The sequence below is a fragment of the Apteryx mantelli genome, chromosome 5 (genome assembly GCF_036417845.1).
Source record: "Apteryx mantelli isolate bAptMan1 chromosome 5, bAptMan1.hap1, whole genome shotgun sequence".
Lineage (NCBI taxonomy): Eukaryota > Metazoa > Chordata > Aves > Apterygiformes > Apterygidae > Apteryx > Apteryx mantelli.
Genome location: NC_089982.1, coordinates 67,113,567 through 67,139,550, shown reverse-complemented (window position 1 = coordinate 67,139,550; position 25,984 = coordinate 67,113,567). Strand labels below are relative to the sequence as shown.

At 39.8% G+C, this 25,984-nt stretch overlaps 1 protein-coding gene across 1 annotated transcript; it reads left to right on the top strand.

The window, feature by feature from the left end:
* Positions 1-12,746: 12,746 nt before the first annotated feature.
* On the top strand, positions 12,747-25,615 carry SLC34A2 (solute carrier family 34 member 2). Its single transcript, XM_013959953.2, has 12 exons — positions 12,747-12,861; positions 12,964-13,101; positions 13,660-13,788; positions 14,715-14,858; positions 15,476-15,587; positions 17,270-17,465; positions 18,158-18,253; positions 20,649-20,769; positions 21,512-21,679; positions 23,066-23,182; positions 23,274-23,398; positions 25,040-25,615. The coding sequence occupies exons 1-12, from the start codon at positions 12,756-12,758 to the stop codon at positions 25,613-25,615; spliced, it is 2,028 nt and encodes a 675-aa protein (XP_013815407.2). The 5' UTR covers positions 12,747-12,755.
* The last annotated feature ends 369 nt before the right edge of the window (positions 25,616-25,984 follow it).

The following is a 25,984-nucleotide window of genomic DNA, read 5'->3' as shown; positions in this document are numbered from 1 at the left end:
CACTTAATTTAAATGTAATGGAAGTCTCATTTTTGTGATACTGTCGTTTTTTGACACTGCAACAATTTTAATGAAAGCGAAGCAGCTGAATAATGGGTTCTTAAGACTATGCTCCTGCTGAGTTATAGAGAGGCCAAGCAAGACTCATATCAGCAACCTAATTAGGTCATGTTATGCCATGAATGTTATGCTCATAAATAAACATAAGATCGAGGCCTAACTTTGGCTTTTGAGGAGGCTTTAGAGAATAGAGAGCAACCAAACTATATGTCCAGAGGTTTGCCAATTGATCTGTTTTAGAGACGTGAAGTTATATTTTCCTGTGCAGGGAAATTATTTATAATCATTTTGACAGTTAACAACTTGCACCTTTTAAAGGAAGAAGATCGTCTCTGTTCTATTATCACTTTTGACTTAAGTGATTAACTGAAGTTTGGAACTGATTGCTTTAGGAAAAAACGTTAATCATGAAGTCAGCTACCCTTGAAATAACCCTATGTATTTACAAAGAATGCTCATATTCCTGGTCCGTGAATTCAGCTGTAAGAACAGAACAGAGAATATCTTCTTCCGATTTGATTTTAAATTGCTTGGTTATTTTTCCCTGTCTCACAGCTCAAAGCTTCTTTCTGCCAGCACTGAGCCCTAAGGGTCTCCTTTAATTTCTGCCTCATGTGTCCCCCCTTTAAAGGAAACAGGATGTTACATATTTTCCTTGTAAGAAAATATGACTGCAATAAAAATACTTGACTGACATGAGTTTCTCTTTTTTTTAATGGCAATAGGCAGGGATAAGCCCATATATTGGCTAAGTTTAAGGGCAGTGATGAAATATTAGGTGTTTTACTCCTGTTAAGATTTGGTTTGTATTTATCTTACGGTTAACTTCTGGAAAAGCAAATATTTGTCCCACTGCTCCTTTAATTACCTCTTAAACCAAAACCAAAACCAAAAACATTTATTTAAAAGGATAAACTGTAAACAATTAAAAAGCAGCTACTGCATATGTGCCTTGGTCCATATAATAACTTAGATCCATATATATATATGTTTATCTATATCTATATCTGTAGATATATAAAAGTTCTTCTAAGTCAATGGGAACTGTAATTGTGTGGCTGTGGAAGACTTTTGTTTTCAAACAAGAAGCAATGCCATGGAGGTGGTTTTCTTTCTCCAGGGAAGTCACTTATTACATACCTCTTTAGGACTGGCGTCTAAAGTCTACAGAAAGTTTGCTGGAACAGAATTCTATTAAAAAAGCAAAAAGCATTAAAGTTCTCCCTGTGTAATTTGTTATGAGGGCTGAAGACCAGCATCCAATTTAAACTGCAAGGAGACGGGCGTTTGGTTCCTGGACCATTTTCTGTGCTGTCTTTACTAGAACACAATCCTCCAGAACTATCCACAGATTTCATAGCTGATAATAAGATTTAGACAAAACAGTCTGTATGGAATAGCTACGACTGGGAGAAGCTCCTAGGACAGAAGGAGAAAATTTCTTCAATATGTGTGGCACAGGGAGGTCTTCTGATTGCAAGGTCTCGCAAGTATGCAGCAAAGCTAGTTTGTTTAATGCAATAAGAAAATTACTGTAGTGCTTGCTCCAGAAAGGTCTGTCCTTGCACTCGTGCAGTCTTTCCGTTAATATCAAAAGCATCTGTTTCAAGAAGATAACCTTACAGAAATGAAATATATACACCGTTTCATTTTAAAATGGAAACTGATGTACACTTGATAGAACAACATACATCTTTTATACATGTGCAGAACAGTAAGTCTCTCAAAATCACTTGCTCAGCCACAGTCCTAATGTAGTAGTCAAGTACCGATTTAGAGTTTTGTCAACTTGTTTCTCTTCTGAGTAAAAGAGACAAAAGTTTTAAGCCATCTGGTTACTATATATTAAAAAAATCTTTAAAGTACCGTAAGGATCAAACTTCTCTTATTTTCTTTGAATGACTTGAGCTGAGGTCCCTTAGTGATTATTCTGACAGAAATATTAGATAGTAATCATAAGTAATTGCTCTTGAACTGTATTTTAAGGAAAATTGCTCTATTTGAGATTCTTAAATAGTTCAGTTTTGCTGTTAATTTTACCAATTTAATTTAAAGATATGTACTGAATTAGCATGTTAGATAATTAGTTGTATGGAAAGTAAGTTTAATGAAAAGAGATGTATCCTCTCACCTTATAGCAATAAGTCACCTTTAGATAACTCACTTAGAGTTATCTAAAAGCTATTTCAGGAGTGAAAATTTAGAATAAAGAGATAACCAAGGATTTTGCTACAGTAAGTAACAAACGTTGTCACTGATAAAATAATTTGGAATGTTTAAACTAGAATTTGAGGTGTTTAATACTTTATTTGAAACATACAATTCTATACAGAATTAATGCATACTTGCCCTTTGAAAGAGTAGTATGTTTTGTGAGAGATCATTTATTTTGGCAAAATTCCTCATTCTCCAAATAGTCTTCTAGGTAGAAGGCGCTTTTAAGTGGGGCTACTGTGAACGCCAAGAAGCTCTGTAAGCAGCATGGGGAAGGTGGCTGGCCATGCAGCTCCTGTGCAGGAGTCAGCACTTTGGAAATGTGAGATGAGTCTCATCTTCAGTGTAAACACGCTCAGCTGGCTGGCTGATAATTATACTTGCTCATCCAGCAACCGACAGCACAGTGTCCAGGGTCAGCTGAGGGCTGACAAGCTGTGTAGGAGGAAAACAATGTATTTTTAAAAAAAATTGTCTTTGAACAGTCTTTGAATAACAAAGGAGTTAACAATACCTACTTTCCTGAAGCATTTTGGGAACTGTAAATTAAGGTTTATATAAGAGTGTAAATATTGTTACTTATTTAGGACCTCTCACATTTCCCTTCACTTCTTCTCTTCTTCCTCCTCCCCATTACTTGTTTATTGGGACAATGCTATTTGCATTCATTAATACGTGTCCAAAGTGGGAGGCCACTGATGGATGTGGAATAGGAGATTGGCTGAGAGCGTGAGCAGGAGCAGGGGGGAAGCAAGGGGGCTGCGGTAAGGGGAGAGACTATTAAAAAAGTAAGAGAAGGTTAGCAAGAGGGGAAGAATATTGGGTTTCTTTTGTGATTAAATATTTCTTATCCTAAAGAATTAGCAATATCTTTGTTTTAGGGTTGTTGTTTTCTTAATGGACATTTCTTAAATCTTTTAAATATTCAGGACAAACAATAAAAGTTTAGAGCTGTCATGATAAAAAAAATTTCAAAATTGTATCTGGACTTTAGTTCTCAAAGTGAGTGATATAATTCATATTTTTTTGGCATTCTGACTGAAAGCAAATTCAGACTAGTGCTGGTGCTATTTTACACGTGCCACATTTTAGTCTATGTCTTTTTGTCTGTTGTTGGCCGCTTCCCTGCAAGTGGGACGGGAACGTTTGGTGCCTCGCCCCCGGCCTAGGCTGATTTCTGCCCACCGCGCCGAGCCCATGTGCCCCCTGTGCCTGTGGCGTGCAGCTCGAAGGACCACTCCTGTATGTTTGGATGAACCCTCGGATGGGTACTGATATATGTTAGCAGCAAAACACGGGATGAATAGGAAGTTGAAATAAAACACTTTTACTTACTACATACCCAGATGTATATCAGTGTGGAATTTAATATCCACCAAACATATCTGACTGGGCTTTTTCATTAGTAAACTGTATTGTTAAAATGTTTCAACGTAGTATACTTTGCAGATGATAGCGAAAACTAGGGCCTAAATTCTTCCAGGTAATTGAACAACGGAAGATGTTTTCAGCTGATTAGAGGTAAGTCTTTAACCAAATTACTGTTCTAGCTGTAAATCATACTGAAATCAGCACCATCTCTTTCTTTTACGATCAGTGCTTTGTGGCGTTACATATTTAGAAGAAAAAAAGGCCAGTTTAAACCACATGCATGCAGTTCACAGATGCAGACAACTAGATCTTGGTCAAGGTTTATAAACAAGTTAAAATGGGCAACGTAATTTCCAAACACAGGCTCTTCAGTAAAAGCTCTGTAGTTGTTTTTTGGTTTCAACACCTTGAGAACACAGAAAGCAATTGATTAGCTGTGCATTCCTTGGATTTGTGGAACACTGAAACTTAAATTAATGTAAGGGAATAAAATAATGTAAGCGAAATAATTTCTCTCCTGACCTCAGCTGAATGTCTTGCTAATGCATGCTGTCTTTTGAAGCTGTGTCTACTAAAAAAACAAACTTGATCGTGTGAATATTACTGTTAATGAATACATATCTTGGGCTGATCTTGTACCTTTGTAGGATAGATGGCCATTTCTTTTATTTGCCTTTGATTATTTTGATTTTAATTGTGTATGAGATACCTTTGATTTACTGTAACAGGGTCTGGTTCTCAGAGATGAATGGGGCTGACACTTTCAACAGCAAGTCTCCCAATAGTGTGGGCAAGCTGTAAGGGAGCTTGTAGCATTTTGTAGCACAGAGATCTTTAAGGAGAGATATTTCTTGTCTGTGCTATCACTTCTTGCAGCATGTAACAGCGACTGGACAGAGTTCACCTCTCACAGAATTTACAAATGCCAGGAATTTTTTCTCACTCTGGTTGAGACATTTTCTGTGACTGCATCTCCTGCTAAATCCTAGACTATCTCCGATGGGTTTTAGGCTGATATAGACTGACTCAAAGTAGCTGCAGAGTAATCCAGCAACTTTGTGATAGGAAATCATGACCCTTGAAATATGCTTGCTTGTTTTGTTTTATTAAATGTTCCCTATCCAGGGAAGGGGGCAGGGGCAACACTGGGTTATTCTTCCTTAATAGCACCATCTTTTGAGTCTTTTCCTATTCATGAAGAATGACAAGCCAGCACTCTGGGCTACAGCTCCGCTTGCCTCGCTGCCTTGGGGAGAACTTCAGCCTCATCTGCCCTGGTCCTGGGCAAGGGCCGCCTCCATCCCTTGTGGCCAGGGAACGAGCGTTGCAGGCTGCTTGTGGTGACTCTCCCGAATGACTCCGCAGAAGGACTGCCCCAGCCTGCTGAACACAGACCCTAGATTGCCTGCCTCTGCGTAAGTGACTGGTTTCTCTTTCCCAACGCTTTTTGGGGGGGGAACAGGATGGTTCTGTTTGGGGGTTGTTCCATTCCTAAAACATTAATATGGTCAGTGCATAGGATTGTGCTCAGCAAATGGAATGAAGTGTATTGGAATAAAAATACTGTGTAAGATGTCACGGCGCACTAGCTGAACCGTAACCGTGTGCCTAGAACATGCACGTCCCATAACCTTCTCACCGTCGGAGCTGGATTTCACAAACAGTGACTCAGAAGAGGATAAACCACAGCTCAGAGAAACACAAGGATTCCCAGGTAAAAGCTTCATCTGATTTCCTACAGGTAGGGCGTCAATTAAAACTACTATTTTTCTATGTAATGTAAAAGTACCCTTTTGTTAAGAAAACTGACCCTGTAAATCACCATGGTGGGCTTAGGGTCCATTTTCTGTCACTACTTTCCACTTCAAACCCTTCTCAGCTTCACACAGAAGAAGATTTGATTCCCTTTCAATAGCCAGCCCTCCGCAAACTGCGGCTGGGGGCAGCGAGTCAGGTCTGATGCTTTTGTCCTCGGGGTCCACCGTCGCCCGTAAGAAGGCTAATAACCGGCGTTTGGTTATACACCAGCAACTCCACTGTAGTCGACTCCGTTGCCACGCTGTGCGCCTGTGGACGGACTTGCAGAGGCTTCACAACAAGCGGTTGGCAAACCCTGCTGCTGCTGCTGCTGAAGGTGCAGAGTAACTTCTGACTCAGCTCCTGGAGTGGGGTGTCTCTGCATGCGGAAAGGTGCAAAAAGCTACAATTTTCTTTTTCTCACTAAGTTACTGGGTCACTAAGTCACTGGGAGATATGTCTGCATGCATGCAGGTGAAGCAGAACTGCTGATTAAGCTGCTGTTTTGCAGCTCATTTTCTAGGTATAAACTGCATGTTGAAACAGTAAAAGTTCAAAGAGAATAAAGTCACAGTGCCTACTGCAGTTCCCCAAATGCCCCATTAAGCTCATCAGTAGACTAGTCAGCAGCACTAGCAACTTTTTTGGGGGGGTCTAATCTGTAATATCATATGGATTTATTGAATAACCTATCTATTTACCAGATAGTTCTCTTCCTTGTTAGCATTCTGAATGCAATTACCAAAGGTGCTCTTTAAATCTCATTTAGGAGGAGAACCACAGCCAAAATGCTAATGAGCTCTCCTTAATTGTAAACACTGAGCACTGATAAGAATGAAACTCCATCCTCTGGTCTGAAAGAAGTTCTTACGTGTTTCCTACTTACACCGCTTTTTATCTGATTCTCCTTCACTTCTCTTATTAGGCAGATTAATAGACACTTGAACAGACAAATAACAGTATTGCATCTTCTTCACAGCCTTTTGACAGACTTTTGAGATTGCAAAATATTTTTTGAAACTTATTATTGGGGAAAAAAAAGATTATTGAATGATCAGGTGGACTGCATTTTTTTAGGCTGGAACAAACCGTTCCATAGCACTCACATGAACACATTAGCAACTCTTCTTTAATGCTGATGGGACATTTCCTAGAACGTGATAAGTGTGAAACAGCCCATAGTTTTATCACTCTTGGTTGCTGCCCACTTCTGCTAAAAAAAAGGTTGATTGTGATCATTAAGCTGCAGGTAGGCAGTGCCTCTGGACTGTAAAATAGGAATGTTAGTATGTAGTGATGAAAGCAAACTTTGCTCAACACCTGTCTATATATATTGCAGGTTTCAGTGGCTGCCCAGCTGATCCATTCACTCTATTGCCTAGGAAGAAAGAAGCGGTAAGTAAAAGCAACTAAAACAAAGTTTGTTTGTCTGCTTTTTTTTAAAAACTTGGTTAGGTTATAAATCAAGAGCTTGGCTTTTGCAGCTCTAGAAATGGCAGCAGAGAGAGCTAATGCGAGGAGCTGGAGTGGCATGTGAAGTGTCAACCAGCTGTCAGCATTTTCAGCTTGTGTTTTCTACTGCATTTACATTTTAAGGATTTTATAAAAAAACATACTGCATTAGTTGTTATTTTGTTTTTTTTTTACAAAGACTGGATTTACAAAAACTAGATTACAATAACTAGATTTATTTTTATAGCTAACTACAGAGGAAATAAACATATTAGTAGCCAGAGATAAAATAACTGCCTATAACATAAGAAAGTATTGTTTTAACTAGTGTTTGGATTAGAAAGCAGCGAGATTTTAAGTCATAGTATTCAGTGGTATTGGATACTGGAAAATGTCTAGGATATGATTAATGAAACATTATTGGAAGGAAATACTGCCAGTTCATGTGTTAGCATATATAGTATGTAATGTCTATGTGCAGCACTATTGCAGTGTCAGGCTATTCTCGATGGAAACATTTTCTTATGCTAATTCAGTTTGATACACTGTGTTAAAAGGAATACATTAGTCTAATGTGGTTAGCTCAACTAATGTGACAGTAGACAGGAATCAACCGGTATCTCAGTAACTTTTATTAGCAGCTCTTCCATTAGATCAGTAAGTCTTTTTAATGTCATTACTTTTTCCTCTCTAGATTCTTTACTATGTGTTTTATGTTAGGGATGGGGTAGATGTCTGATTTATTTTATTTCTTTGTTAGTGGGAACTTTTTTGTTTTCTTCTAAAAACTGTAATTCTTGTTTTATTTAAGTACCTACTAGACATTTCAAGTAGTTTATTGACATAGTTTTGGTTTTGGCTCTTAAAGAGGCAGTGTCTGGTGCTTTGCTTATTCATGACTGCAAGAATTAATGTTTGGGATTTGTCTTCTGTCTGCGCTAGCTTAGAAATGTGTTTTCTTTGTTTGTTTGTTTTATCTATGTTTTTAGTTTTGCTATGTGTTAGATTCAGGCTTGTGAGAAAGAAGTCTCAGGGATCAGAACGAATAAACAGTGAGTACAATGCTTATTTTCTTAGTTTTCATAAAGCTATTTTTTCCTTTACCACAACATTAGTTGGATGTTTGCATCCTGGGTAAGCATGCTAACTTATTCAGAGAAAGAACCCCAAGGAAGTGGTTGGTGCCAGAGCAAAGACAAGACTTGCTCCTAGCAAGACTGAATCATGGCTGGCATTTATTTAACTTGTTACCTGTTCAGTTGCACCTGGGGCTTTGTGGCTGCAAAGGAACAGGTTCTTGGGCAAAATTATCAACTGATGTAAAGGAACTAATTTAATTTGTGCCGGCTAAGAATCTCTTCCTTCTCATCGCTACATAGTTTGCTTCTATGTTTGAAATGATGCATTTTGAGGGGAAAAAAATCAACATTTCTTCAAAGTGTGTGTAAGAAGGAATGCTATGTAGCTATGTATTTACTCCTATAAAGTGTGCATGATAAATATTTATATTTACCAATTTGTACAGTTGGATATCAGATTAGTTGATAAATCCCTTTTTAACATAAAAAGTCTGTAGCACAGTGGTGAATGACAAGAAAGAGATGTGTATGTGTAGAAACTCTGCGAGAGAGGAGAAAGAGAGAGGGAGAGAGAGAAGTCTGGCTGAAACCGAAACTTGATTCAGGACTGCTTGAGCAACCTGGAAAAAAATTCCAGCTGCATGTATGGTCACGCTGGTGTTTTTTGCAGTTATGGCTAGTTGTATTTGAAAATACTGCTATTTTCTCCAGAAATTTCATTTCATCTTGATTTCACTTTGTCTGTTCCCCTAGAAGTTAGATTTCTTTAAGGCTTACTGCTTCATACTGCATATTTCAGGCACAACTTGCCCTTTCAGTGAGCTGTCACGGGTGGAGAGGTACAAACAATACTGTGCAGACACATGCAAACGGCGGCTTATATTCTTTGTACTAAGTCCAGCAAAGTTAGTAGATTTACAGTTGTTTCTGATATAAAATTGAAAAGCACTGGAAGTCTAGCCCTGCAACAGAGAAAATGTTGTAACAGTTCAGTGAGTCACTCAGGAACGCAGTACAGGATAACTGGATGACACCTAGCGTTGCTCAGATAATTCACCAGGGAGTTCAGCTCCGAAGAATGTTGCAGTGAGAGAATGAACATGGCTATAAAAATCATGAGAGCCCACTTTGTCTTTGACTCTATATCTCACATTTTATTCCATAGCTTGAATTCCATTGATTTCTTATTCTCTCCCTCTTAGGAGCAGGAGGCTTCAGTTTCTTTTCTAGTTAGCAAGGATGTCACAGGTAGTTAGCATTTTCCAAAGGAGAGGAAAGACAATACTTACAATGAAAGGAGCACACAGTGCGGGATGGTGCTAGGGACTTTGCTGTGAGAGTCGTTGAAGCAGGCTGGATTACCGTTTGCACAGGCGTTAGCTTTCAGTCCTTTGCAATATGCATAGAATATTTTGACCTGCCACTTTCAGAAGGAAGTAGCTCCCATTTCAGCATGTCTAAACAGGTGGATGCTCAAAGTGCCAGTGATTATCTGGACTCGAGCTACCCAACTACGCCCCAGTGCAGGCATCCCGCATGGCTCCCTGCCAGCAAATGCGGGCGTGGGAAGAGCGGCGCAGAGACACCCAAGCTGGCACGGGAATAGACAGGGCTCATTGCTCTGGGCACCTCATCCAGCAGTTGTGGCCGTGGGCCGTTTGGACCCAGACTGGTGCATCCCGCTGAAGCCAGCTCCTCATTGTGGTGTGGGCAGTCACCAGCCCATCCTGCACCCATTCTCTAACATGTTCCTTCGCAGTGTAGTTATGTCCGCAGTGCTCAGAAGTAAACCACTGCTAGGGCCATGGTCTTGGTTCCCTCTCCTCTTGCCTTTTGCATAGTCACTTAGATCTTGTGTAAAGTGATGTTGGTGTTTTACACTGTGTGTGTCTGACATTAGCCTTTCCAAAGCTGCAGCTCATACAAGGGGCCAGGAATTGATGCAGTTAGCTTTGTCATCCCACTGTTCTGCTCTGCTGCAGCATCCCAATTTTCTTCTGAATATTTTCCTCAAGATATAGATGTCTGTCTTTGGGGCAAGAAAAAGTTCTCTGAGGGAAAAATTGCAGAATGTAGATTATCTTTGTAGCATGAAGATTAATTAACAGTAAGTAGCTGGGGACTCTTAACAACCAGAGTATCAGGTGGCTGTAAGTTATCTCCTCAGCTGTTTCATTTAACAAGAGTTGGGATCTGAAGTAAGTTGACAGTTTTGGTAATGCCTCAAGGATCTATGTGATTCTGTTTTCATCAGTCCTTGATACCAGTCACATAGAATTGTAATACCACTGCAAGCCCATATACACAAGGCAAATACAGTTAGGACCTCTGGTGTTCAAGTCTACCTTGCCAAAACAGAGGTTGATTAGGACTCACGTAAATAGTTTTTTAAATGTGCTTATAAAGAACATCTGCTTCCTTCATAGAGGTGCTCAACTCTCATTCTAGTGTACTTAATCATGTAAAACAAAAACAATAATAATACATGACGTACCTGTGGGATCCTGAGCACCTCAGGAATATGAGAGATGCTTATTATGAAAATATGCATTGCTAAATTCTTGAATGAGGAGAATGAGGAGTTTATTTTGGAGAAATAGAGGTAGTTCTCTGCTGAAGATTTCAAGCTCCATTTTTTATAGCAAATGCATCAGTTCAGTTTCCATTCTGTCATCATGGAGGCTGAATCCTTCATTTCCACACTGAATATAAATGTAACAGAAGAGCTGTTAAAGTAGCTTTTAGCATCTCTCAGGCTGCTATTGTTCGGTATATCCTATGTCTCTCCATGGTGGGAATATGTTGCCAATGCAACTTTATACCTGAATTTCCAATGCATTTTCATGGTTGCCTTTCACTTAAGCACTTATGCTGAGCAGTTATTTTTATATGGAGCTCTTTAAATGCTGAACATATGTAAATGCAATGTGTTTAACAAGACTGTGGTGTTCTGGTACGGGTGGGGCTTGGAGGTTGTTCTGGCACAGATGAAAATATAAGAATTTGCTCAAAGCAAATGGAAAACCTTGTTGAAACAAGTAAGAGTAATTTTCTTCCATCTATTTTGAGATCTTCCTCTGTGTATCTTAGGAGTTGCTATGGATCTTGTGATAATGAGTGTGTAAAAGCACAGTTTTTGCTAATGGTATTCCAAAATACTTTTTCCTACTAGTGTGGAAAGGGAGAAATCCTTTTCTCAGTGGAGGACCATAAATTAATAGCATGCTTTGTTACAGTAAGACATGAGTGTTTGTCTGTGGCACGTCTCCCAGCTAAAGCTGAACACAAGAGTAGGACTTGTGGCTATTGATGTGGGCAGGGACAAAACATTTTCAACTCAGCCACATAAAGGATCATGATTAGATGAATGATTATTTACACTTCCTTACAATGGCTGCTAAACGTAGTTGAACCTTGTTTACAGGAGCATGATACCCACTCTAATCCTGACTCTTGGAGGCTGGACACAAATTCTCTCATTGGTTCAGCCCCTCCAGTGCTAGATGGGGTGGCCGCAGGAGAGGCTAAAACTGTGCCAGCAGCACAATCCAGCTTGTGTACTGCCAGACACACCTGAGGGTGAGGCTTTTCTGGGTAGGGTTCCATTCTCCAATCCCTTCCCCTGAATTTTTGGTCTTGTTGGCTGAGCAAACCACCTTACAAGCCTGCCCTAAAGGTTAACAGTCCAGAGTGGAAATACGACATTGCCACAGCTACCCGTGGTCTCCTTGCTCCCCTTTCACATCCCTCCCTCTAGCTCCCAACATGGGCCAAGTAAATATTATGGCTCTTCCAGGTTTTGGTTCAAGAAATAGCTACCTCCTCTGCCTGTGCCTGGGCTAGATTTGTTATGTGTGCTTTTACCTGTGCTTTTATTAGGCCAGCAAGATTTGGCCACATGATTTATAATTTTACATTATTATTGAATAATATTATGATGCATGTAGTGCCCAACCTGCCAAATGTGCTCAAAAAGCCTCAGGAAGGAAGAGGTTCAGACAGAGAACCTGCACTGAATGGGTGAGCCAGAAGTTTCCCATTGGTGCTGCTGCTATTTCAGCTTCGCTTACAGCATCAACTATGGAAGTTTTTGTCAGACTGGCAAATGGCCATTTCCCTTTTAATCACACTCTTGTCCAGCTGTTCAGCATGGATCCAGGGCAATAGGTAGTTGAAATTCTGGGGACTTCCTTCATCTTGTCTAGGGTCACATTCCCCTTTATGTTACCATGAAAATGAACCAGTAAAAGTAACAAGAAGATTATTTTTAGCATGCATGGCCCAGATCAGGCAAGGCTTTAGGGAAGAATTTTCTAACTTTCTTTGCTAGGGTCTGTATATTGAATTCCTAGTTTGGTACAAGAGGTCAGTTAAAACCAGAGGATGGAAAAAGTAAAAGAGTCCTCTGAGTTTTTGCTGAAAGAAGATAAAATTAATTAATGAAATACTTAAGGTTTGGAAAGCAGTGGTATCTTTGCTTTCATGACAGTTAAAATTAAACAAAAATACAAGCATGAGATGGAAATAATTTCTAAAAATTGTGTAAATTGCACAAATAAATCAACTGTGTGATTCCATAAAAAATAGAGATAGCAATTTCACAAATAAAGGAATAATTCGTAATGAGTAATAAAAAAACTGTGTTCAAGGACAAATTGTTTCCACCCCATTTCCATCTCTTTTTCTCTTTGAGACAATCATGTTTCTTACATACCTTGTTGTGAGTTGAATATTTTGACTGCAGACACATGTTAATGAGCGCTACTTTGTTAGTCACAGATCATGGCTCCTTGGCCTGAGGTGGAAAAGCCTGAAACCAATAACTATATAGGGGATTCTTCCAAACAAAACCAGAACATGCCTGCAAAAGAAGGAGAAAATCATAAAGGTAGTGTGTGCTCACCTGTGAGTTACAGGGATATACAAGTTTGGGGCTTTTGGGGGAAGGTTGAAGATAATTAATTCTTTTTTTTGTGTTCTATTTCATCAGGCAATGTAGCTTCCCTTGGAAACAAAGGGGAAATTCAACCTGCATTTTCCACAATAGCCTTGATAGATGAGGCAAGGCCAGAAGAAGAAGACCCATGGGCTCTGCCAGAACTGCAGGACACTGGGGTCAAGTGGTCAGGTAGCCATTTCTCAGTATACAAGCTACATTTTTTTTCCATCACTTCTGCTCTGTTTGTCTAAATTATTTTTCTGAAGTGATAGATTTTGGAGAACTGAATTTCTGATCTGAGCATTCAGGTTTTCAGATGTAGCCTTTACATTCTTTGTGCCAGTGTCCCCACTGGTAAAATATTATATTTGCTCAGATGAGAAGAATCTGGAAATCATGCTGCTTACTGTACTTAAAGCATGAGAAAATATACAGAAAACAATCCAAAAGTAATGGGATCTTATTTTCAGGCTCCTATTAGTTCTTCTTTACTGAGTTAGGATAGATGGGTAAAACCAAGGATCAATCTCAGATTTCATAAAGCCTTTGTATTATATCAAAAGCTTTTAACTATAATGGTTCATTAGTTAAAATTTGATTAAGAAGAACATTCTTTTGGATTTAATCACACACTAGGGTCACAACACTGTCCTTGACTCCATAGTCTCTGCTTGAGTGCTAAACAGTTCCAGTGAGAACACCGGATACATCAAACACATTTTTATGTATAACTTATTTGTTTTGCAGAACTGGATAGAAAAGGGAAAATCATTCGTGTATTGTACGGGATAGGGAAGTTTATTCTCTTGCTTGGATTACTCTACTTATTCGTGTGTTCCCTGGATGTGCTGAGCTCTGCTTTTCAACTGGTAGGAGGTATGAAAATACTTCTAAAATATCGAGAATAAGCTATGAATGAGACAGTAAACCTCATCTGAGTGACCAGATTTGAAGCTTCCATCTTCAAGAATGTACTTAATACATTTATACATGCAGATATAGATTCAGAAGGAAGCATTTATGATTGAAGATTGACCTTCCTTGAAAGGGGCCTTTGTTTCTCAAATTCCAAAGTGTTGATGATGTTAGGGATTATTGGCCTGGACTTCTTAGGAAGTTCCTGATACTTTAGTGACAGTTCACACAAATACACCTGTGCATAAATCTGTCTCATGTGAAATTCATTTCAACAGGAAGAAATAAGAAAATTGTATCCTTGATCAAAGCATTCAGCACTGAAATGCCTCAAAAATCCTTTGAAAATGAAAACTACTGAAGTGTATTTTTTACATTTACCTATCTCCAAGAGTGAAATTCTGCTCATGGATTCAGAGGTGGTGATCAGAGAAATACGTGGGTTTCTGTGTAGTTATTCTGGATTTTTAGCACCACAGAAAACTACAGAAACAGAAGTGGGCACTGAATTACTCAGAATTAATAAAATAGTTTTTGGTAGTAACCAAAAACATTAAGGCAGTAATAGCATTTGAATCTCTGTTCGTGTGTTTTTTTATTCTATAGTCTTTCCTTTGATGGAGATGGTTATATACAGTTCTCTGCAGAGCTCACCAGAGCTTTTTCAGTTGCTGAAATGAAAGAATATAAAATATTCTCTGTTATCTGAGAAGCTGGGAGTTCAGGACCTGAATTAGGATCCCTGGGCCACCTCACCTTGTCCCATCTTTCAGCTGGCGAGCATGGCCACATACCTATCATTTTAAATGGTTGAATGTTCTTTAATCAAATGCTCTGCTAATTCCTTTACCTGGCACTTCCCTGACTCTAAGAATATATTTTCATAGGTAAAGCAGCTGGGGACATTTTTCAAGATGACTCCGTGTTGTCTAATCCAGTTGCAGGACTGGTGATTGGGGTTCTGGTGACCGTTATGGTCCAGAGCTCCAGCACTTCTTCATCTATTGTGGTCAGCATGGTGTCCTCCACGTGTAAGTCTAGTTACGGTATCTTACTAGAAATTACCCATAAATCTCAGTGCAGGGTGCACCCCTATCTTTCTTGAAACTGTAGAAACTTTGGGTATAAGAGTCAGGACTGCACGAAAGATTTTCACAGCTGTTGCTCTGATATTAAATTAGAAAAAAAAAAAAAAGCCCTGCAGAAAAAGGTGTCCATAACTGTAATGAAAAGCATTGGATCCTTTGGCATTGAATGCATTAGCTTTTGAAGTATCTGAATATGTTCCTCATATTCAGATACTGAATACCAGCTACTGAACGTCATTTGTTTTTGTGGCATCATTTCAAAATCCTGCAGTAAGTAGGATAATGCCTGGGAAAGAAGAGACTTTCTCTTAATCTGGCCCCTTACCATGCAGTGAAAGGAGACAACCATGTGCTGCAGATTCAGTGAGGGTCACCAGGCTGGTGCTGCATTCCCAAGGGGCTTGATTAAAGCAAACATATCTGGATCGGAGTGCCTAATCCCACTGGTGTCAAGGGAAATCATGGTCCCTATGACATTAATAGATGTTAATTTTCACTGGATCAAATAGTTTGCTGATGCTCTGATTCTTTCATTCAGTGTTTCATTTTCTGCTTTCTAGTGCTGACAGTTCGATCGGCTATTCCTATCATAATGGGGGCGAATATTGGCACTTCGGTAACAAACACAATCGTGGCACTCATGCAAGCTGGGGACAGGAATGAATTTAGAAGGTACTGTACTTAAAGTTTAGCTCTGAAAAGTTTATTTTCTTCCTCCTTAACAGTTTTTCTTCTATATTTCCTGTCACTATTACAGCCATACAGCCATTCTGTTGTCCAAAATTTGAATGTCTGGTTAGAAAAGTTGCAAGCAAACTTCTAAAGCAGCTTTAATGACCTATTAATACAGCAAATTTAAGTCATTTAGCATTTTACCACTTACCTCAATGAAGGTAAAAAACAGGTCCTATTTTGCTTTGCCATCAGAAAAAAATGACGGCATTTCTGTAATATTCTGCTTTATAAACTGTCAGCTTTGAAAGGATAGCAAGTTCTAAGCTGTCATCATTCCTCACATATGTGTCATTATAGTCAAAGTGTAATACTGTATAAATATATGGCTTCATATAATTGAAGAAAAGCATACTGGGTTCCTTTAAAAGGTTTGTGTTTTTGTAAGTCTGCCTTTTTTAATATGATCTCACAGAAAGGCAAATTTTCAAACTGCTCCCACTGTTCCACCTACCTTTCATTATTGCTTTGTTATGGGAGGGTTGTGCAGAAAGTTAATATTACACTAATTTTGACCTGTTGTCTACTGTCCTTAAGAGAGACCCTGAAATTTCAAGGTTTTTGAAGTGCATAGTAAGCAAGATCTGATAAGCGTAGGGAAATTAATATTTCCACTATCAAATATATACGGTGACAACTTTTAGATTGTCACTTGACATTAGTACTGAGAGAGCTTATAGCCTACTGGAGATAGGCAGTAAACTTGGGAGCGATATGAAACTTTGGTACCTTGTTATTCATGACACAACCAGACATATGAAATACACCTAGCCAAAAGCATATTTCTCTGAGTTTTACTGTCCTGAATCTTTCATTTTGCTAGCCTTTGACACTTAAATTGCAGTGTCAAAGTAGCCTATTAGTATCCGGGCAGCAAAAAAAGGGAAAAAAAAGCTGACTACCATTAATGATTAAAATATTTTCTCTGTGGTAGCATTGTCAATTCTGCTGGCCTGCTCTGAACGTTCCCCCTCAAGCAATTTGTCATGGGGAGCCAAAGTTACAGGATTAGCATTTCAAGGAATGTTTCCTCTTCCTTCACAGCACTTGATTTCAGGTGTTACATTGTAAAACAAATACAGGCAGATTGCACAGAACTAAGAGGACCCTAAGAAGCTGTTAAGAACAGGGGAAAGATTGCCCCTGAGGAAACAGCTGTGCCTGTTCAGGCTATGGAAAGGAAGCTGGGAGGGACATGTACAGTAACGGTTTGCAGGAACACGTGAGAGGGCTACAAAGAGCATCTTCCTGCATGAGCCAGGGAGAACAGCTCCTGGGGCAACTCCCAGTTAAGCATTAAATATGCAACAAGAAGGGGTGAGAGGCAAAACGAATGGAGGCTGTACAATGACTTCTTTCTTCAGTCAGGTAGTCTTGGCAGTCTTCTGTTACTTTGTTTTGTCTTTTCTAGCTTGTCTTGTTTCAGTCCCTTGACTTGGGCCCCTTGTGCAAAAAAATTAGTGCTCTGTAACAAAGCAGCTCTCTTCTTCTGTGACCCTAGAAATTAAATAATTCCCACCTTGAAATGGGCTTCTTTCTCACCCCTGTGGTTTCATCCTAACTGATGTTGTGCATATGTTGCTTAATTAAAAGCAGCTCTGTTTTTTTATTTCTTCTTGCAGGGCCTTTGCTGGAGCTACAATCCATGATTTCTTTAACTGGCTTGCTGTGTTTGCATTGCTGCCCATTGAAGTTGTTTCAGGTTATCTTTACCATCTCACCAATGTTATAGTTGAGTCTTTTCATCTTGAAAGTGGTGATGATGCCCCTGAGCTACTAAAAGTTATCACAGACCCTTTTACAAAGCTCATCATTGAGGTAGGCTTTCTCTCACTTCATTTGAAGCTGCTTATTTGGTTGTTACGACTGGTCAAACTTCTCTGGGTCCTTGGGGTTAAAGCTCATTAGCAGATAGAATCTTTCTTTTATTCACATTTCATAAAGCCACAGCTCAATATTTCCTGTTTCTGTTTCCCCCAAATTTCACCTTAATGATGATAAGCCTAACTAGGAGGACTGGGGAGGCAGACTGAAGGCAAACACATGGGATGGCAACCTGTTGCCTAGACACTGGCAGATATTTGAGACACCCTAACACATCAAGAAGATCTGCACAGGCCTTGAAGAGGTGACACAGAAATTTTTGGAAACACACCAGTCTGGAGGGGCAGCTGGAGACCAGAGGAGCTCACAGCTCCTAAAATGACAGTAAAAACTTATAGTTAGACAGATGTGTCAGTGTAGTTTATTCAATAGGATGGGTAAGATGAGGGGGTAGGTGATCTGAGGAGACTGAGGCAGGGTATGAGTGTTCGTGTGTGCAGAGCTGTACCTTTCTCCGTGAGTAAATCCCCTCCCTGTTGGGTAGCAGGTCCAGCATCAGAGATGGTCATGCAGACCTGGCATGGTTGAGCAGGCATCTTGCTTCCAAAGGGAGTTATTTGAGTAGAGGTGAACAGAAATACGTGATGCAAGTTAGAATAATGATTCTTTTTTTCCCCCTCCTTTAGCTTGATAAATCAGTAATAAATGCAATTGCTACAAATGATGAAGCCGCAAAAAACAAAAGCCTGGTAAAGATTTGGTGCGTAACTGAAACCAATACGGTGAGTATTATGTTAAATTAGTTGTTAGGCTCCTCAGGAAATATATTACTGATCTGTAGTTGACAGTCCTTATTATAGGATTGTGAAATTAGATTTTTAAATGAGCATTTCTTTTGCAGCAGAAAAAGAATGAAAACAATTTAATATAGTTTTTGCTCCACTTAAACGAAGCATGTCATGCCAATGGTGAGCATGACCTGGTTGCTTTTATTACCGTGCAGCCCCTTGCTTATCAGAACTGGCAGTTTGGAACAAAGTCTTTCATTCCTTTCAAATCCAAATGCCTTTAAACCCTGATACTCCTACTGACTCCCTGAAAGTGGAAAAATTCTGCAATATGGTCACAATAAAACCTTTTTTCACCCACTATTTATCTATCTGATCTAACCAGCTTTAGGTTTATGTGTGTTAGGGTGATCTGCTGGCGCTTGGTTATTTCATCTTTCTTGGAAAACTGCCCTCAGGCAAAGCTTCTGTGGTGCTAAATCCTGTTGCTCTTCACCCAAGCAACACTGTAGCTTGAAGGCATCTGTCGCTCAGATTGACATTAATGAATATTTTGGTAGACTATGGAGCTAAGTGTTTGGTTTGTGTTCTTCTGCTAACTAACAATTAGAGCATTAAATAGCCCTTGGATCGCTAACGAGACTGTTCCACTTGTTATTATGCATATAAAAGTAATTCCTAAAGTCCCAAGACAGAAGATACTTAGGGGCATGCAGCTGAGAGATTAAAATTAAGTGCTTGGGTTTTTAGAGGAGCCCAACTCCTATTGAATGACGATCTGGATGGCCAGTGAAACACTAGCTTGGGAGAGTGCCAGGAGTGGAGCTGCACTAATATGGAGCTCTGCTCAGGTTACCCGGCTGAGGAGCTGAGTATTTCCTCTCGGGTGAAGCAGCGTGCTTACGCAGATGTACTGCTTGCAGTTACCCAGCTAGCACTTTGGCTACCTCTGTGCTGCACTGCCTGGGCAGGCGTAGCCTAACTCTCAGTGAGGTCTGAGCCTCGCTCCTTCTATAGTCTCCCTGCTCTTAGAAGATAAGCAACTGCACAGAAAGTGTAGGTGCAATACAGTTTTTCTGTATGTGTTTGTACTGTGGCTATGTAACTGCTGCCCATGCACATAGACAAATTACAAGAACACATGAAACTCCTACAATTTTGAATTGAACTTGGTGGGGTGATTGAACAGACTTATGACAGGGAGAAATTTGTGCCCCCCCCCTTTTTTTATTAGTATAGGAATAAACATTTTGACTTGCTTTGAAACTAAAGTATCTGGAAGAATTTCAAGACAGCAAGAAGCAATTTTGTGTTTTATTTGTAAAGGCTGAGGTGCTCGGGTAGGCCAGTGACTATGCTCCTCACTGAAGATGTGGGGGACACTGGTTCTGCACCTGGATTTGTCTGTTTTGGATCATTCTGCATCAGCTAGAGGAGGAAAGTGCATGTGGCTCTCCGCAGGCAGTGCCCAGAGACAGAATACGATTTCTTTTATCCCATTTCTGGAAAAGAGAATAAATGAAATTCATCTTAAAACTCCTTAAAACTCCTGTTCAGCAGTGTGGTCCACAGTACATTTGGCTGGTAACCGTTGTTGTATGGGAGTGCAGTCCAGTCAGCAAACTGTTCCCTGGTTTCTTAATCCGTGTAAGGACTTATGGACCCAGTGTCATAACATCATGTGTCTGGGCTGTGAGCTAGGGCTCTTATTAGCAAGAGCATTTTGTGGTATGAATGGGAACTCAGGTTTGCCTCAGTTCTACTAATGCTAATCATAATAATTGTAATTGGCTTTTAAATATCATTTAAGATTTAGAAAGGAAAGCAGTAGCACCACCTTCATTTCTACAGGTAGGAAAATTGAGGCAAGAAAGGCATTGTAACCAGCTTGTAAGAGAGGTTGGACTAGTATTGTAGCCTTTGGAATCCCTGTCCTGTGCAGGCCTCACTAGACCATTAACTGCAGAGAAGAACACAGTGAAGAGGTAGAAGTCTCTTCAACCCCGGAAAGCAGTGGTTGGAACGGGAATGCCGCTTGTCCTCCAGCTGCAACCCAACATGAATCTCTTTCCATGAATCTTGACATCAGTAATGGAGGTTCTTAGCTACTGATGACTTGGTGCTATGGTTGTTATGAGGTAGCAGATTTAGGGGGTATTTTGATCTTTAAATGTTATGTGGACTTGAATAACAGAACTACCATTTTTTTAAGAACACAAAAAAATTTGCCTTGTCATTAAAGTGTTGCCATCAAGTTACACTCCTGCTTACAAATCTGTCTTCAGTTAATGAATGCTTGATTGCAGGAAAAACCTAGGAGAACTTTGCATGAGCTTTTAGTGAGGGGATGTAGCTGACTGAACTATCTGCTTTGTCTGGCAATCTTTAGACCTTGCAGAATGTCACAATTCCACCTTCAGAAAACTGCACATCTCCTGAACTTTGCTGGGCTGAAGGAAACTTGACGTGGACCATCAAAAATGTATCTGAAACGGACTATATTAGTAAATGTAAGTAGTAGAACTACTTCTCCTTTGGTAGTGTCTTTACTGAGTTATGTAATTTTTTAATGGTATTAACAGACCATTTCACGGGTATACGCTTGTATATTTATATGTGGGACAACTGTGGGTGCAGTCAGAGTAGCCTGTGCTCTGTTATAGTTATACAGCTGGAGTTACTGGGACCATCACTGTATCTAGCTGCACATGGATCTCTTTCCATGCTCCCTGGTGTCAGTAAATGAGGTTTTCAGTATCATGTCGCTCTTGCTGTTCAGGTGACTTGGTGCTATGGTTATTTTGCTGTAGTGGTTTCTTGGATATCTCTATCCCCATGTGTGCTGTTGAGGACTTTCAGCAGCCATTTGCAGGTGCGCAGCTGTCTCTGGGGAAGAGCTGATCCACCAACCCAGCTGGGAGTGCACCAAGATTTCCTCGCATCTTTGTATTCCCCTGCCTTGCACAAAGCTGTGCGAGGTCACCCAGCTTCTGCCTGTCCTACGCATGTGACCACTGTGTATTTTATAAGCATATTTTATAATTTTATATTTATACAAGAGCCCCTGTTGCCCCTCTCAGACATAGCTTTTATGCAGCCAGGGAGGCAGCATTTTCACTCCTTTCATCATCTCCTCGAGCCATGTGTGCTTTGGACCCATTTTCTTAGGGGAGTGCGTGAAAACCACAGATGGGCTTGGGGTCAGAAGCAGGACTGTGGCTAAGGCTGATTCCTTTTCCTTTTCTTTTTTAGGCCGGCATCTCTTTGCAGAAGCAAACCTGCCTGATCTTGCCATTGGTCTCATCCTTCTGGCTTTGTCCCTGCTTGTTCTGTGCTCCTGTTTGGTGATGATCGTTAAGCTATTAAACTCTGTGCTTAAAGGACAGGTGGCGAGCGTTATCAAGAAGACAATCAACACTGGTAATTATCTGCTTTCCCTGAAGATTGTGTTCAGGAATGACAAGGACACTGAGCACATTTATTGGTATCATGTGTGCTGGCAGATATTATAGCATAGTTTGAGGAAAGCAGTATTAAATCAAAATATACCCCTCCTCTCCAAACATTTCTTCTCCTTAGCATGTTATTTCCTTTCTTTTTAAAATCTATTAGTTAACAGCTTGCTTCTGAACGGGAGCAGATTAACAGCAACAGAGACCAAAGTCCAGGCTCTGTTTCTTTATGTATAATCATTAGCTGTTAGAAATGTAATGTTCACGTCCTCAAAAGATAGTGCTGAAGTGCTGAGACTGTGATTGCCTGCTCTGGCACAAGGCCTAGATGTTTCCTCTAGAGTAAGCTGAAAAAAAAAGTTCTTAGTGATTAATGGTCTAATTTCCTTTACTTGCTCTATTTCATTCTTTAACACTCTTCAGTAAGATAGGGCAGCCAAAAGAGCCCTTTTTTGACTGAATAGTGGTACTTCCTATGTGTGTCTATGTTATTCAGGTGATTTTCCACACTGGAATCATTTCGTGCAAACACTTTTTTTCACTCAGCTGCCTCTTCTTCATTCTCCTTGAATGAAGGGAGAGGTTAGAACCTGCAGCAGGGAAAAGCAGTCCTGGCATATTCTGAGTGTGGTAAAAGAGAGGGCTTACAGAAATGGGGAAGGCAGCAAAGTGGTCCCCATTCTGTCTTCTCTTGTTCTGGGCAAAGATCACTGACTGAATCAGAAAAGAGGGGTAGAAAGTAATCAGTTGCCAGCTACTATTTATTTGTGATCTAATCAGTGTTCCTCTTTGTCTTCCCAGCTGATTAAGTCCTGACATCTTAGCTCACTCATAAATCTGCAGACCATCAAGTTTCTCTAAGCAGTTTGCTTAGTCTTTTTTTGCAAGAGTAACAAGTGAATTTTTAGGAGGTGATCAACCTGAAACTAGTTAGGACAAATAAGCTGATTTTTGCAGGATGGGTTTTCAGTGTTTTCTGAAGATCAGATTTATGTAGCGAATGCATGGTTGCCAAAACTAAGACACTCCAGACACTTAGAAGCCATTGTGTTGAGCTCCATGGAAACATTTCCATTTTTTAATTGTATTAGAACATAAATGCTACACTGGGTGAGGACAAAGGTGTGCCAAGCCAAAGTCATGTCAAAGTGTGTCCAGTGGTGGAAGTCTGGGGAGAGACTACAAAGAACAGGGTATGTTTAGAGCAGTAGAACCAACTGTGAACCAAAATCTTGGTGTATGAGAAAATATACAAACAATATATTTACATTTTAAATGCTTAATAGTGTTTTCATTGCTATGTTATATCTTCTAAATATCTTCTAAAGATAACGTCCTCCCTCTGTTTTTTTAGATTTCCCATTTCCATTTACTTGGCTAGCTGGATACCTGGCTATGCTTGCAGGGGCTGGTATGACCTTCATTGTCCAAAGTAGTTCTGTTTTCACATCTGCTATTACACCTCTTGTTGGTAAGTTGTCTGTCAATATTGTATTCTTTATCCTTGTGTTTTATCTTCTTTATCATTCCAGAACCACTCAAACTTTTTTATTTTCTCCTAGGCATTGGTGTTATAAGCATCGAGCGTTCTTATCCCCTTACCTTAGGAGCTAACATTGGTACAACCACAACAGCTATACTTGCAGCTTTAGCAAGTCCAGGAAGTACATTAAAATATTCATTACAGGTCAGTATAAACCAATGCTTCCTTGACTTCATTTAGAAATTGTGACCTTTCTGAATGAAAACCTGATAAAATTAGCTCTAGTGCAAATATCCCATATCGGAACATGGATATTGTGCTTGATTTTGTGTGTACTGTTAATGACAACTCACTGATTCTAACAACTAGAGCAAAAAGGTTGTATTAAACCTTCCCAGAATGTTGATATATAGCAAAATCTTACTTTCATAAATTTGGCTTGAATTGAATGAATTCATTCAGAAATTGGTCAAGGTTGGCCACTTGACCCCTGAGCATGGGGTCTTTGCAATGCAGAATTTAGTGCCCACATCTCTGACAACTCTCTTAGTAAATCCTCTGTTTGGGTTGCTAATTTCTGTAAGTTCCCTTCTCAGTATCCTAATGCTGTTTGTGCTGTGTACAGGGACTCTGGTCATTTAGGTGAAGATTGTAAACCTACAAGATGGCAAGATGTTTCAGTGAGAATGGGAACATCTAATTTCTCACTGTAATTCTAATCTGAGTAGGTTTCTTTGAATTCCTTGTTGGCTCAGAAAAGTAGGCAGCTTGGCCTTGGGCACCCATTTATCTTCTCTAAAGAACATTCCAGGTAGAAGGCAATGTTTGAATGAACCCTCTACATCAAAGAGTGAAGATAATTTAGTGTTCTTTATGAATAGAGTGCATACTTTTTTTACTAGCCTCAATGAAAGCTATTGACATACATGGAAAAGCAGAAAGAAAATTATAGTAGTGATTTTATTGTCCTCAGGCAAGATAAAACAGATGTAATCATGAGAAAGTATTATCTTGATCAAGCTCAGATTTTGTGATAAGTAGCTATTTTTATAATGTACTTTAAAAATCAAAACTGTATACTTTCATGTTTGCTTTAGTTTGATAACAATTATGGAAGGAAAATAAGATAATTGGAGCAGGGAACTTACTGTTTTGTTCACACATGCTTATTTTTCCTGAGTGACTTCTGAAAGCTTGAGGAAGTAGGTGTCTCTTCACACTTATTTTTTTATAAAGAATTTTGAAGTATATTAATCAGGTGTTTATTAAAAGTCACAGAAAAACTCACATCCCAAGAATATCCTCAGTGCCATATAAACTTTTAGCTCATTTTTGGAAAATCCAGGTTTGTATCGTTAGCAATTTCTCAATGGCCTGAACACAATATCTCATTTACACTTCCCATCTTTTGGTGGAAAACTTATTGATGCAGAACTCAGTAACAAACAGTTCTCATGCCTTACTAACAACAGGCATGTTTCCTCATAGTTGTTTGGTTTGTCAGCTTTCTTTCTGATGAACTCCTTCTCTTGCAGTTGAAAGATGCATTTTAAAACTTCTGCAGTCCCAGGAGATATGTTGTCCTCTCTAGGCTTGCCTTCTTTCCAAATGCTGTGTCCTGTTTGCAGGCAGTGGATCTGTACTATGGAGGATGTATTGCTGAGTCTTTGATCCATACTAGGAAAGGCCTTGCAGTGAAATAGCATTGAAGATGGGAACAAACAAAGAGAGGAGCAAGGGAAGGAAAACTATGGAGTCTTAGTACCGCTGGAAGTTATTATTATGTGGGTAGGAGTTTTTAAAGGCATTTCAGCTATTGAGCTTCTCTAATGTTTTTGTTTCCAGATTGCCCTGTGCCACTTTTTCTTCAATGTCTCTGGGATTATTCTGTTTTACCCGCTGCCTTTTACACGGCTGCCAATCCGCATGAGCAAGAGCTTGGGAAACATAACAGCCAAGTACAGATGGTTTGCTATATTTTATCTTCTCATCTGCTTCTTTCTTTTGCCTTTGTTTGTATTTGGTCTGTCCCTGGCAGGCTGGCCAGTCCTTTTGGGTGTTTGCCTTCCCCTGCTTGCTCTCTGTATTGCTGTGGTTGTAATTAACGTTATGCAGTCGAGGAAGCCACACTCACTGCCTGAGAAGCTCCAAAACTGGGATTTCCTACCGGTCTGGATGCACTCCCTCGAGCCCTGGGACAATATGATTATGTCTACGCTCTCCTTTTGTGGGAAACACTGTTGTGGCTTCTGCAAGTGCTGCAAAGTCAACACAGAACAGGAGGGTGCCAAAGATAAGCAGCTAAAAACTATGGAGGTTTATGAAAACACCATTGCAATGGCTGATGAAGAAAGAGGTGTAAGAAGGGCACCACCTACGGCTTGTGTTGACAAAACAGGCACAAATAACACAGCCTTATAGTAGTGGATCAACTCATAATAGCAGGGATACAGCATAGGACAATAAGGCTCTTGAAAACCAGCTTGGACAATGCACTGAGGACAGAGTGAACATTTTGTTAGGTTTCAGCAGCCAGTGGTATATCACTCGTCAACGAATGGAGTCAAACAAGCTTGACAGAGTCCCCAGAAAATCAGGTGAAAAGCTAGGGACAGATTTGCTTATAGAGGATCCATTGTGTGGTACATTCATCCAATGCTATCAGTAGCAAACTAAAGAAACCCTATGTAGTCCCATGAACAGAGGGATGAAAGGAGTGGTGAGCAATTCAAACTTAAATAAAACAAAAAACCAAAAAACCAAAATATGCTTATTGAATAGCTTCCCTGA